A 14,966-nucleotide genomic window follows, 5' to 3' on the forward strand; every position below is an offset into this window, starting at 1 on the left:
AACTAAGACTCACCTCTGACTTCTCTCAGGAATGTCCAGCACAAACCCAAACATCATTTCAGCAATCTTATTAGAGCTGCACGTGGGGGTCCTGTCCACCTCGACAGCTATGGACAGCATCCTCTGCAGCTGGCATACAATCCTGAGTCCAGAACATAGAACACGAATGAGCGGGAGGGTCTGACAAAGAGCTACCCTGCTGGCTGGGATGAGGTCCCCACCAGTGTACTAAAGGGTCTTGGAAAACACATACCAGGTCAGGGAGAACTACTCAAGCTGTCAGCATGCTTTTATTAGCAGTGTCACCTACCTGAATGAATCCTTTTTGCCAGAGCATACTATCTGAACCTCTCAGAACCTGGGGTTGAGCTGCAAAAGCAAGCTGCTTTTAAATCCAAAAATAGACACATACAAGCTTAAGGCTCTAGAGAACTTTCAGGAGCATCTAACCTATAATGTCTCCATTTTACAGATGAAGAGACAGGTCCAGAATGACTAACAATTATCTGAATTTCTTTGATAGGAGAAATACCTATTTACCATGTAGTTTTCTCCTGTTACTTGGTTCCTTTACAATAATCCTTTACCAAGTTCAGTCTCAGAATTTCAACCTGTGGAATGTGACCTTCTCTCCCATCAGACCTAACTGTGGGAGAGAGCCAGGCTGACGTGGTAGAAGGAATCTGGGCAACCCCTCAGAAGGTGAGCCTGGTCTTTTCTAACAGGCACTGTTATTTATGAAGGAAGGAAGAGCTCTGTTTTCAGAAAATCTGTAGCCAGTGACAGGATAGGTGGACCAGGGACTTTGGCATCAGATTCTGGCTCTGCAAGGACAAGCTGTTCAATTTTTGACAAATTACTAAACTGCTCTGAGTTCTGGGAAATAATAGCATCTCTTTCATAAAGTTGTGCTGTATGAGATATTTGGCAGAGAGGCACTCATTAATGGTAAAGAGCAGTGCCTACTGTTTTAAGATCACGATAAACCAAATTTTGGAGGGTCCTATTTTTATTTCTACTAACATCTACTTATAATAATTTATTATTATTATTATTGATTATTATATTAGCTTTCATTTAAGAAACAGTGTCTGCCTCTCTTGGGCCTATACACTGGAGTTCTGGGATAACCCTACTTTCCTAATTTAGGACTTTCCCTGATCTGCCCAAGCAAATGCTTCATTGTTCTAAAACATTCTCCCTTTAGACACAAGATTGCCTCCTCAATCAGTTGAAAGCAACACTTATATGAAAATCAGGTCAGCACAACTAGGTTATAATATAGCCTTGTGAATTCAGGCACAAATGCTATAGTTGAACTATCCAGGGTGACTGTCTTTTTTAATATAATTGATATGGAACAGTAGGTTACTTGCAAAAGGGCAACCCCAGCCCCTAAAATCCTGGCATTTTTCAAAAAAAATGTGTGAAGACCATATTCACCCCCAGAAAGATGTGCCAGGCATCTTTTTCTAGTGGAGTCAGAGGAAATTGGACCTGCCCTAGTCTGAGCCATTGTTGCTATAACTTGTTGGAACCTGCAGTTTAACTGCAATCCTTCTCCCAGGACTGGAGGAGGGAGACACAGGTCCTTGAGGACTGGAGGCTGCCAAACACCCACTCCCTTCACTCCTCTTCCATCAATGGACAGATGAAGTGAGGAGTAGCTGTAACCCTGTACTGTCTCTTGGAATCCAGGAAAGGGCAGGCAGTGTCCTCTAGCTTTTTGTTCCACTTCAGCTTTGTGAATTCACTTAGTGAAGGCCTACTCATAGGGGGAAAGCGTCTGCTTTTGTTGTACCTTTGAAATTAGGAATTCAGCCTTTAGTCAAACTAAGATAGTCTTTAGTAAGAATCAGCCTATGTTCCAAGAGCTTGTTAATTTGGGGAAAACTGTTCCTAGGGAGTTGCGCTGCTCTCTAAAACAGTAAATCCCAACAGCCCCAGGAACGATAACTTCTGCTTGTCCCTTACAGCTGACTGGTGTTCTTTGTCAGGTTGGGCTGGGGAGAAGGTTGGCTACTGTTAGCCTTCAAGATTCCTGTTCCTGGAGATGTCTGATTCTCATCTGGGGGCTGAGTTAATCTGTCTTCAGTTACTTCTTTGACCAACCACTTGATGACATCCCTGCAATGGAAAAAAGATAAGAACAAAAAAGTTTAAACTTCTGTCTTACTCTATGGTATTCAGAACTGCAACCTTAACATGGGCTTCTAGATTCTGCGATTTCCCTAACAGCAATAGAAAAGGCTCTTAGGATATATTTTTTTAAGAGGTCCTTTTCTTTTCTATTTTATTTTCCCATTGTACAGCAAGGGGATCAAGTTATCCTTACATGTATACATTACAATTACATTTTTTTCCCCTACCCTTTGTTCTGTTGCAACATGAGTATCTAGACAAAGTTCTCAATGCTACTCAGCAGGATCTCCTTGTAAATCTATTCTAAGTTGTGTCAGGCTATTTTCAATATTTAAAAAGTCTAATGGAAACACTGCATTTAATTGCAGTAAGGTTACAAAAGCTAAGTAAAATACCAACATTTTTCTTGAAGTTATAATTATTGAAAAGTATCTCGAAGGTCAAAGCCCACTATCTGTGGCTTCCTTATCAGGAACAATCCTTGACAAGGTGAAAGTTGGACTGGATGACCTTGCAGCTTTTCTATTATTAGGTGTCAGCCATTATTAATGTGAAGGTTTAGAGTATGTATAATGGAGTCACACTTTATACAGGCTGTAGGCTCTCAAGATCAGTAAGGTAAAAACATCTCATACAGTCAGTTACTTTTGGTGATCACTTAGGTAACCCAGGTAAAAATGATGGACTGAATATACACACCTAATTTTGTTCCCTCCTAAATCCCACTAATACGACGGTAAATAAAAATTTTTTTTTGTCTTTTGTCTTTTTAGGGCTGCACCCGTGGCATATGGAGGCTCCCAGGCTAGGGGTCAAGTCGGAACTACAGCTGCTGGCCTACACAACAGCCATAGCAATGCAGGATCCGAGCTGTGTCTGCAACTTATACCACAGCTCATGGCAAGACTGGATCCTTAAACCACTGAGTGAGGCCAGGGATTGAACCTGTGTGCTCAAGGATACTGGTCAGGTTTGTTAACCTCTGATCCATGATGGGAACGCCACAATAAATAATTTTTTAAAAAATCCACAAAGAAGGGAAGAAAAGGAGAGGAGATAATAACAGTGAAAATTTGGAAGCGGAAAGGAAAATGAAGTATATTCACAAAATAGAATATTATACAATTGTGAAGGTGAATAAGCTACAGTGATAGGTAACAATATGAACAAATAGTACTCTATCATATTAAGTGAAATATAAAATCAATTACATACATCATGATATTCTTATATACAGCTACAAGGAGCTAAAATAAAAATATATTCATTATAAGAATACATGCAAGTACACTAAAGCTAAGTGAAAATGAAAGGAAAACATGAACATTCAGGATGCTGATTATTTTGGGTGCAAGAAGGTGCAAAAGTGGGTGATAGGGGATGGGTGTGTGGTTAGATGCAGGCAATTGTCAAGGTCCTAGTCTTTGATTTAGGGGATGGATTAGGAGATGCTGATTACAAAACTGAAAGTAACCAATTAACTAAGTAAATAAGGCAAATGTCATGTTTAGATGATGTTTAATCTAAGTCTATCAGTTTGGCAAAGGGGCAAATTTTAACTGACTTGGTAGAATTGAGAAAGCTGAATCCTAAGCCAGCAGTAGAGAGGAGCAATCCTAAATAATTCCATTTACCAAAAAAGGGGGGGAAAAAACTTCCCTAAGTGCTGCAACTGGTAGTACAAGGTGACATACTCAGCCATGAAGTAAGAATGAAAGGGGGCAAGTTAAAACAAATATGATGGCTTGTAAGTGGTTTAAGAAACTTCTAGACCCTTAGACCTTCTTCCAAACCTGAGGACTTCAGGCTAACTCTGTGGAGAGGTCAAACAGATGGTCTGTGGACTGGGATACCTGGCACAGCTGGGAGGTGGAGGTATCAAAGCAGAAAACAGGGGCAGTAAGTGAACATATCCATGCTCAACGCAGAGACACCTGACATATTCTCACACCCATCTTCCGAAAACCTGGCATCCTGATCTTCATCCTTCACGCAGAAGACTGAAAGTCTTTTCTGGAAAACTCATCCAGCCCAAGAAGAAAGACGTAAAGACATTGACAAGGTATTTTCTAAGAAATGGGCAGCCAGTTCCACCTACAGGGAAACTTGGAAATGACAATATACTGCCATGTACTCAGAGAGTCTGTCAGCGTTTGAGCCTGTCCCCCTTAAACATGGATAGATTATCAGGGTTTACTAAACATCTAAGGATACATTCTAACACAAGAGAGAAAGATCAAAATAGCAAAAAGCAACCCTCCTCTCTCCTTAAAAAAGCAACTTAGAGAAAAACAGACATTATATGGAGAATTACCAAAAACAAAAGACATCATCAGTATCATCAAAGATATAAAAAGATATGGATCCATGAAAGAAGAACATAAAACTATTGATTAATTTTAAAAAGGAGCATTTAAATAAAAAGAGCTCTTAGAAATTAATGATATGCTAACAGGAAGGAAAACTATTTTCCAAGAATAAAAGACATGAAATGGCCCACTGAATGCTCAGCATAATGGATGAAACACGCATACTGGGTAAAAAGAGGATTCTATAAACATCCAGAGGGGAAAAAAAATCAAGGTACCTACAAAGAATTAGTAATCAAAGTAGCTTATGGCTTCTTAAAAGCAATTCTGGAAGCTGAAGACAATGGGAGATTTCCTTTAATGTTCTGTAGAAAAGTTATCTCCAACCTACATATCCATACTCATTAGTCAGTCAGTGTGTGGGGAGGTAAAGATATTTTCAGATATACAAGATCTCAAAAACTTTACTTCCCACATGCCTTTTAAAAAAGCTACTGGGGACTGATCCACCAAAAGAGGGAGTAAACCGAGAAAGTGAAGGTCTGAAACAGAGATCCAACATGGAAACAAGTGAAGGGAATTCTCACATTTATGATAAAAACTGGCAAAGATGACAACCAATCCAAACTGAAGAAGGTCAAAACATTCTATAGCAGATCTTCAAGAAGAACTTGAAGACTACCCAGAATAAACATCTAGAGGATATTCAGATCAAACCACAGAGAACTTGGGGTTGACTTCCGATACACACAAGGAATATGAGGAAACTTCCGATATGCCCAAAGAATATGAGGAAACTAAAGACGAGGCAATCATTAACTCTAAGGAAAACGAAAAGGTATGAATGAAAGAAAAAGTAATCATAGTTCAGTACTTGGCTCAACTCTGACTAGTACACATAGTTACAGTAATAGAAACACTGAATACTGATCTAAACAAAGTTATAATATCCTATGTTGATGGTATAGGGGCTAAGTGTGTGTGTGAGGGAGGAGTTAGGGAGGAAAAGAAAGATAACTCCTCATCTTTCGTGTAGGGAGTCAATAGATAATAGCTAATAATGAAAAACCAAGAATTAGCAACACAAGCAGGTTATTTAGCCACAAAGAGGTAAAAATCCAAAGAATCACTTAAAGAGTTGAAAGTAGTTATCCCTGTGGAAAAGGGAAACATGGGTGAGGGAATCTGGGGAATAGTACATTTTCTTTTCTTTTTGGCTTTTTAGGACTGCACCTGCAACATATGGAGGTTCCCAGAATAGGCGTCGAACTGGAGCTGTAGCCACTAGCCCACACCACAGCAACGCAGGATCCTTAACCCACTGAGCGAGACCAGGGATTGAACCTGCGTCCTCATGGATGCTAGTCAGATTCGTTTCTGCTGAGCCATGACGGGAACTCTGGAATAGTATATTTCTTAAATCTTCTAGAACTAGTTTACTCTTTGTATGCACAGTTAAAAAAGAACAGAAAATTACTTAAGAAGGGGTCATATGAAGACTGATTTCCCATCATTCTCTTTTGAAAAACTTATCTTTGAGTTATAACTTATACGAAATAAATTGCACATTGGTTTTTGTTTGATGAGTTTTTTTTTTTTTTTGAAGAAAGAAATGGAAAATCTTATTCAAGCCAGGCTGAGGATTATAACCCAGAAACAGCCTCTCAGAGACTCTGAGAACTGTTCTACATGTTAGAGGTCAGATTTATCTTTGATGGGTTTTGATAAATATATGCACACATCCGTGTAACCACAACCTCAATCTCTTTCCCTCCAGGTGGAACTTATTTTTTTCACCGAAAAAGCACAAAATGGAGGATGTGGCCTGCATGTAGAGGTCACAAAAATAGCTATCTTTAAATCCCAGAGTTAAACTCTGTATAGTGAGAGGCTTACACCATGAGACGTGTCATCCGATTGGGTTGGGTTCCTGTCTCCTGTCTCACAATCCAATGCCTATGCTCGCTCACAAAGCAGACTGGTCAGGAGAGTTGCTCTTGTTATTTGAATTGTTATTTTTCCATCTCAAACCCAAATATGCTACTCTTTGCTCTTTGTAGATTCTCTCACTGATTTTCTACCCCCATGATCATGAACATTTGAGCTTTACATAAAATACCACATCTAGGGAAATGAATATAAGCATGTAACCAAGGAAGAAAAAGCTGATACTCAAAATATAATGAAATGTCCTTTTAATTAAAGGAGTTGTAATAGTCAATATCCCATATTGGTCTGTAAAAACTATTCTTCACAAATATGCAAGAATAGGAGTTCCTGTTGTGACTCAGTGGGTTAAGGATCCAGTGTTGTCTCTGTGAGGATGTGAGTTCGATCCCTGTTCTCACTCAGTGGGTTAAGGATCCGACATTGCTGAGATGCAGCTCAGATCTAGTGTTGCCATGGCTGTGGCATAGGCCGCCGGGGCAGTTCCAACTCAACCCCTAGCCCAGGAACTTCTATATGCCACAGGTGCGGCCATAAAAAGGAAAAAAAACTTCCACAAATATGCAAGAATATATGAGAACGTAATACAAGTGAAAGGATTTCAATGATGCTCTGAAAACAAAGTAATGCTGGTGAGAAGAGTTTCCAAAAGAAGCAAGGGTTGTAGTTCCAGGAAGAAGATTCTAGCCTGGGATTCCCACCCTAGAAACCACATTTCCCCTCCTTGGTATAAGGATATGGTAGTTCCCCACTCTGAAGCTTCCAGAAGCTTCAGCCCTGATTCTACAATAAAAGAACACATGCTTACTACTTTATTGCACCTCACTGCCAGCCATGGGACCTATTGTCATGATAGACTTCAGGAAGTAGAAGTGATAAATGAGATTTATCTTGAGTTACTCAAGGAATTTATGGATTTATGAAAATAAATCTCAGTTTATAAAAGCTGTGAGAAGTTTTACACACTTTGAGGTTTCCCCCTTGATCTCACGAGGCTGTCTGAACAATACTGAACTAGACTAAAGGAAGTCTGATGGTCTTGGAAGAAAAATCACACAAGCAGTGGTGCCTGACACATAGTTGGTACAGAGAGGTTTTCTTATAGGACTGTCTAGAGCTGTCATAACTACCCCTGTGATGCCACCTAGTCACGAGGAAATCTCATCCACTCGATGTGCTCCGGACTTGAGCAGCTGCCCACCTACAGCCCCTTCCTATTGTCATCCCAGGGCTCAGGTGGCTGGTTACCTGACATTGTGGGGTTGCTTGTCACAGGACAGCACAGTGCTTGCAATGGATTGCTGCAGGTGCTGTCGCTGCTTCCTCAGGATCTGCTGGAAATCATCTTCCAGGGTCTGCACTACGTAACGCAGAAAAAGGACACGCCCAGGCAGATTTTGTCCCTGGGGGAGAGAAAATGAGAAGTATGGCCTCTCAATCTCGATGGGTGATGGTGAGCATTGTGCTCTCATAAATACTAAGTCAAGGGAAGGCCTTGAGTCAACATATGTGTCTATCTAAAAGAGAGTCTTCTGGGAGAGAGCAGGCAGTCTAGGTCATACGAAAGAGGGCAAGTAGGGCAAGCCTCGAGCTTGAAAAGTCAGCCTCTCTCGCTGAATCTAACTGTCAGTCTGAGGATAAACCCCAAACTGTGGATATCTGAACAGAGAGACAGAAAAATGACTCTGCCAAGCTGCTAAATCAAGCAACCATGGTGCCTACCTCACTGCTAAACTTGAAGTAATATGAGCAGATGCATATCCTCATTACTTAAGCAAGACTGACCTGAGTTTTCTGTTACAGGTGAAATGATCCTACCTGTTGAAGCCAAACTGATGCACGTAGCGAGCATGGGCTTTAGCGGCGCACAGACTTTTTTTCTTTCTGTTCGTTTGAAACTCAGCTTCATCCCTTATTTAAGTCAACCCTGAGTCTCAGTGTCCTGGTGATTTATGTGGTGATAACTCTAACCTTACCAAAGCCACTGTATGTGCCTGTCACACAGCAGGCAGGCAGGCAGGATTTGTTGGTTTCCCTTTAATGATAATTCTGGACTTCTGTCCTTGTGCTATTTGTTTTCTATAGACTGTCCTTACAGGGTTTTTTTTTTTTTTTTTGTCCTTCATGTCCTGCGTTACTGCCTTTTGTCTTTAGCTGATTTTTTGTAGTGAAGTGTTTACATTCCTTTCTCATTTCCCTTTGCCTATATTCTATAGCTGTTGTCTTTGTGGTTACCAGGGGGATTATATTTAATACTCTAAAATTATAATACTCTAATTTCAATTTATACCAGCTTAACTTCAATGACATACAACAACTCCGCTCCTTTACAGCTCATTCTTTTTGGTTGCCGATGTCACAGAACTACATCTTTATATATTGCATTCCTCCAGATAAACATTTTGTCTTATCTTATTGCCACATCCACAACACATGGAAGTTCCCAGGCTAGGGGTCAAATAGGAACTGCAGCTGCCAGGCTACACCACAGCTACAGCAACACCAGATCTGCGCTGTATCTGTGACCTACACTGCAACTTGTGGCGACACCAGATCCTTAACCCACTGATCGAGGCCAGGGATTGAATCCACATCCTCATGGACACTATGTCGGGTTTTTAATCCACTGAGCCACAACGGGAACTCCATAATTATTTTAAATGCATTAGTCTCTTAAATTATGTAGAAAAAAATGTGGAGTTACAAAGTTATAGTAATACTAGCTTTCAGATTAACAATTAAAAATGTTTTAGTCACTTAAATTACATAGCAAACCAATGTGGAGTTACAAACCCCATTGTTACAATAATAGCTTTTATAACTGCCCATGCATCTTTATTGACATCTTTATTTCTTCATATAGCTTCAAGTTACCGTTGAGGGTTTGATTTTACCCTGCAAGACTCCCCTCGGCATTCCTTGCTGGGTAGGGCTAGTGGTAATGAATTCCCCCAGCTTTTGTTTATCTGGGAATGCCTTTATTTCTCCCTCATTTTCAGTTTATTGAAGTATGGTTGATTTCTAAGATATATACTTTTTCAGATTCTTTCCCCAAATAAGTTATTATAAAATACTGAGTATAGTTTCCTATGCTTACAGTAGGTCCTTATTGGTTATCTATTTTATATAGTAGTAATGTGTATATAATACTCCCCAATTCCTAAGCTATGATGTCTCTTCATGTTCATTGATTTTTTTCTCCTGCCTGATTAAGACTGCTGTTGAATCCCTCTAGTGAATTTTTTTAAAGCAGTTATTATATTTTTCAGCCCCAGAATGTGTTTGATTATTTTCTACGGTTTTTTGGTTTAATATTCTCATTTTGTTTATGCATCATTTTCCTACTTCATTCTGTTGCCTATCTATGTTCTCTTTCAACTGCTTGAGCATCTTTAAGATAGTTTTATGAAATTCTTTATCAGAACGTTGAGAGATTTATCTTTCTTTAGGGTCAGTTTCTGGAGCTTGATTTCATTCCTTTGATTGGGCCACATTTCTGTTTCTTTTTACGCTTTGTAATCTTCTTTTCAGATTTAAACATTTGAAAAAACAACCACCTTTCCCAGGCTTTATCCACTGAGTTCATGTAGGGCAAGACCTTCACCAATCAGCCTGGCTAGAGGTTCTGGGACCTCTCAGACCTTTTCTGGGGATGTGTTTTCTCTGAGCTTGTGTGAACGCTTCTATCTGTCTTAATCTCCTAAGTGGTTTGCCCATATTTCTTCTCAAGAGCCCACGGTGTCTTACTCCACCAGTTCTTATTTGTGGAACTACATACTCTCTGCAATGCTAAAATGCTGCAGTGCTCACCTCTTTTTTCAGCCTGAAGACATGCTACTGTTCGCAACAGTGCTCTGAGTCAGGTGAGACAGAAACTACTCCCTTCATTAGCCAGAACACTGGACTCAACGTCCACTTTTCTGTTTCTATCCCGAGGGAGAGACCAGGGTATGGGAGAGTTCCATGCATACTGTGCTATGTTGGAGGCGGGGCAGGGTACAGGCACACAAAATACCACAAAACCTTCCTACTCCTTTCAATGGTGTCCCTTCTTGGTTATGCATTGTCTAGGTCCTGTAGCTTCTCAACTGATCTCTAGAGTTTTCACACAAGTATTCTGGTCCACACATTGTTGTTAACTCGGTGTCTCCACTGGGGAATGAGGGTCTGGAGCTTTCTTGTCTACCATCTTGGTGATCTTCCCCAGATCACTGTTTCTTTCTTTTTTTAAAAAAAATTTTTTTATTGAAGTATAGTTGATTTACCAGATCATCCTCTCTTAAAGCCCTGTGTTATTTTGCTCCAATCTGGAATGACTGCTCTCTAGGTCAGCTATTTGTGGTTATCTCAGGGCTTCTCTTTTGTACTCTTCTAGATTAGACTTAGTGCTCCCTGGATCCTGTGCCTCCTTTTTTGATTCTTCCCCTATTCTTTGGATGCATATCTTCAAGTAACCTAAGAAATGGAGTGTGTGTGGTTATTTTTTCAAGTTTGTACATGTCTGGAAATGTCTTTATTCTGCCTTCACTCTTGACTAATAGTTTGGCTGAGTACAGAATTCTAAGTCGACAATAACTCAATCCATCCAACTGCTTTTGAGTGAGCAGACAGAAAGGTAGCAATTAAATTTAGGGATCCCTAAAGGTCAGAATGCAGAGGTTTTTTTTCTGGAACACAAACTCTACACTAGCTACTTTCGTGTATGACAGATGGCTCATTCAATCTCTTTAGACAATGAATCCTCTGATTTATTTTTGCCTGAAGGATAGGTAACCTGACAATCGAACTTTCTATACTCAAAAATGGAGAGGTTGTCAGTTCCATCTACAAGCTTGCAACAAATTTACAGTTGATATCCTACTCCAACCTTCTTATATATGGTGTTTCTGAGTCCAAAACTTCTCTACCTAAAGGGCAGATTTCTTCTCTCTTTGGCTACAGCCCTTCCTCATGTGTTCTAGTCTGTAGCTCTCTCTTCTTAGCTTCATCAGTCATCAGGCTCACATTTCCGTTAGCTCTTCAATCTTCATTCAAATCTACTGTTTTCGCCCTTATTTTCAGTGCCATGGGTTTATAACTTTTCCTATTCATTTACTGTTACTTTATTTATTTATTTATTTTGGTCTTTCTGTCTTTTTAGGGCCGCACTCGCGGCATGTGGAGGTTCCAATCGAAGCTGTAACCACCAGCCTATGCCAGGGCCACAGCAACTCGGGATGCGAGATGCATTCTGTGACCTACACCACAGCTCATGGCAACACTAGATCCTTAACCCACTGAACGAGGCCAGGGATCAAAACTGCGTCCTCATGGATGCCAGTCAGATTTGTTAACCGCTGAACCAGGACAGGAACTCCCATTTACTGTTACTTTCAAGGAGATCTCAAGGAGAGGGATAAGTGAGTGTATTCAACCTTGAATTGGAAGACAGCACATACCATTTCAATAGGAATGTTTTGGTTAGGGTAGGGGGGTAGTAAAAGGAAGGAATAATGGTAAAGGTTTTATCACCAGATTTACTGTCATTTTTGTTTCAAGTTAAAACGTCCACTGCAAAAGAGTCACACTGGCAATTGTTATGGTACCTCTTCTTCCATGACATATGCTAGCAGCTTCCAGTCCCACTCCACCGTCTTGGCATTAGCTGGATGTAGCCTGAAAGTCCAACGAGATCAATTAGAATTCTGGGGAGTTTAGTGTTAGAAGGGATGGGATCTAGAAGACGACAGAAGCAAGAAGCTTCCTCTTATCCTCAGTGCTCTCGCCCACCCTCTGAAACAATACCATGTCACCTGAGGGTAGTGGAACATCTTTTTTTTTTTTTTTTGCTACCCAGTATCCACTTCTCTTTTGGGAGACATTAGTACCACTCGCTTTACCCACTAGGACCCTGGCATGACGACTGCGAATCATGTTGAGCTAATCATGATATTTTACCCCTCAGTTCTGACTCTAAGAGGGACTCATGTCTTATGCCAGTTAAAACCTCAAGACTCAATTTCAGAACTCTTGTGTCCTTATAAAGGAAGTGGACTCTCCCTTGCACTAAGAGTGTTCTAAAAGCTAGAGGCTGAGGCTACCATATGAAGCCTAAAAACAGAAACATAGTATATGAGTTGAAAAATGGATCCTGGAGTTCCCGTCATGGTGCAGTGGAAATGAATCTGACTAGGAACCATGAAGTTGTGGGTTCGATCCCTGGCCTTGCTCAGTGGGTTAAGGATGTGATGTTGCCATGAGCTGTGGTGTAGGTCGCGGACGAGGCTCCAATCTGGTGTTGCTGTGGCTGTGGCATAGGCTAGTAGCTGTAGCTCTAATTAGACCCCTAGTGTGGGTACCTCCATATGCTGTGGGTGTGGCCCTAAAAAAAAAGAAAAGAAAAATTTTTTTTTAATTTAAAAAAATTTAAAAAAGAAAAATGGATTCTGGCAACTATTTTTGAGCTAAATTAAGTCATATCTTATTCCTAGGTTTCTAGTAACATTAAGTCACGGAATTCTCTTTTACCACCTGCTAAAAGAGAACTTAACAGCTGGTAAAAGAGAAATTTCAAGCCAGTTTGGATCAAGTTTCCTGTCACTTGCAATCCAAATACTAATATACTAAGTCACCCTCTCTAAGGGTTAGCCAAATAAGGCTTAGGCAAGAGAATGTTGTGCCCAGAGTCCAGATTCCCTGGAAGATTTGCCAACAGCTAAGGTTCATACTGTTGAATTTTCATGAGAAGCATGTAGGCCTCCTTTAGGACATCCACAGTCTCGGAGCCACTGAGCAGGATTTTCTGGATGATGTGAGCCACAATTTCTCTGGGTGGATAATGCTGAGGTGACACAAAGTCCATCAAAAACTGCACGGTCCCCAGGGGAAAATTTTCTTCAATGGTGTTTGTTACCATCCTTAGTCTTCGATGAGGGATAGGTTCTAATTTTTGACCCTTGCTCTATAGAGATAAAAATAAATAAATTAGGATGGGATTCTACAGAATAAAAGCAAAAGGTTTTGGAACAAGTTGAAGACAGCAAAAACTTTCCATGCATTTGAAATATTCATAATTAAAAAAAGAGAGACAGGAAAGCCTTATCTAAAAACCCTTCTAGGAGTTCCTGTTGTGGCGCAGTGGAAATGAATCCGACTAGTATCCATGAGGACATGGGTTCAATCCCTGGCCTCGCTCAGTTGGTTAAGCATCTGGTGTTGCCATGAGCTGTGATGTATGTCACAGACAAGGCTTGGATGCCAAGTTGCTGTGGCTGTGGCGTATGCTGGCAGCTGCAGCTCCAATTAGACCCCTAGCCTGGGAAATTCCATATGCTGCACCTTTGGCCCTAAAAAGCAAAAAAATAAATGAAAAATAAAAGATAAATAAAAACACCCCTAATGACATGGGAAAATGCTTATATTAAATTAACAAATAGGAATTCAAAGTTCTACATATACATGATTTCATCTGTATTAAAATACAGCATAGAAAGTACAACATATATAAATTATTTTGATGCCCATATCCTTAAGGGAACCAGTATTTATAGGGCACTTCTTTTTTTTTTATTAAAATATAGTTGATTTACCATGTTGTGCCAATTTCTGGAGGAGAAGATTCCAGATGGCAGAGGAGTAAGAAGTCACACTCACCTTCTCCCACAAACACATCAAAAAACCACATCTACATGTCGAATGAGTCGCACAGCACATCTACTAAACACGGGCAGAAGAACTTAAACCTCCAATTTCTGTACAGCAATGTTACCCAGTCATACATATATATATTCTTTTTCTCATATTATCTTCCATCATGTTCTATCCCAGGAGACTGGATATAGTTCCCTATGCTGTATGGTAGGACCTCATTGCTTATCCATTCAAAATGTAATAGTTTGCATCTAGTAACATCAACCTCTCCCTCCCCCTTCGCAAACAGAAGTCTATTCTATAGAGCACTTCTACAGGCCCTTAAAGGTGGCATTGTGCTTTTCTGTGTTTACCTTTAAGCCACACAACACCATGATATGGGTGTTAGGACTTATTTTAGAGCTAAACAAAAACAGACTCAGAGAGTTAAGTCCAGTGGCTGGTAAGTAGCGGCATGGAGAACAGCTAAGAAATTCTTGGGGGGATTTCCTGTCACAGACAGGAAATTATATTCAATATCTGGTAATAACTGATAATGGAATATAATCTGAAAACTAACTGAATCACTTTGCTGTACACCTGAAAGCAACACAATAGTATAAATTGACTATATTTCAATTAAAAATACTATAGCCATCCTAGTGGATGTAAAGTGGTATTATCCCATTGTGATTTTGATTTGCATTTTCCTAATGAAGAATGGGTATAGCTCAGTGGTAGAGCAATTAACTGCATTTCCCTAATGACTGAGGATACTGAACATTTTGGAAAAATGTCTATTCAAATCTTTTGCCCATGACTAATATAGTATTGTGAATCAACTATACTTCAATAAAAAATAATGTGAAATTGACCCCAAACTCCAACAAACTTAAATAGAATAGAAAATACAGTGAATCACATGAAAAAAAAAAAAAACCCCGACAAAACAAAAAACAG

At 40.0% G+C, this 14,966-nt stretch overlaps 1 protein-coding gene across 1 annotated transcript in view; it reads right to left on the reverse strand.

Moving 5' to 3' along the window:
• The window catches only part of SIMC1 (SUMO interacting motifs containing 1), a 74,777-nt gene that overhangs the window by 27,446 nt on the left and 32,365 nt on the right, over nucleotides 1-14,966 (reverse strand). Inside the window, exons 3-7 of the mRNA XM_047778063.1 lie at nucleotides 13,106-13,338; nucleotides 11,984-12,053; nucleotides 7,647-7,801; nucleotides 1,975-2,127; nucleotides 14-142 (exon numbers count right to left, since the gene is read on the reverse strand). Of these exons, the coding sequence (XP_047634019.1) occupies nucleotides 14-142; nucleotides 1,975-2,127; nucleotides 7,647-7,801; nucleotides 11,984-12,053; nucleotides 13,106-13,338 (740 nt within the window). The remainder of the gene's footprint in view (nucleotides 1-13; nucleotides 143-1,974; nucleotides 2,128-7,646; nucleotides 7,802-11,983; nucleotides 12,054-13,105; nucleotides 13,339-14,966) is intronic.

The sequence above is a fragment of the Phacochoerus africanus genome, chromosome 4, assembly GCF_016906955.1.
Source record: "Phacochoerus africanus isolate WHEZ1 chromosome 4, ROS_Pafr_v1, whole genome shotgun sequence".
NCBI classification, from domain to species: domain Eukaryota; kingdom Metazoa; phylum Chordata; class Mammalia; order Artiodactyla; family Suidae; genus Phacochoerus; species Phacochoerus africanus.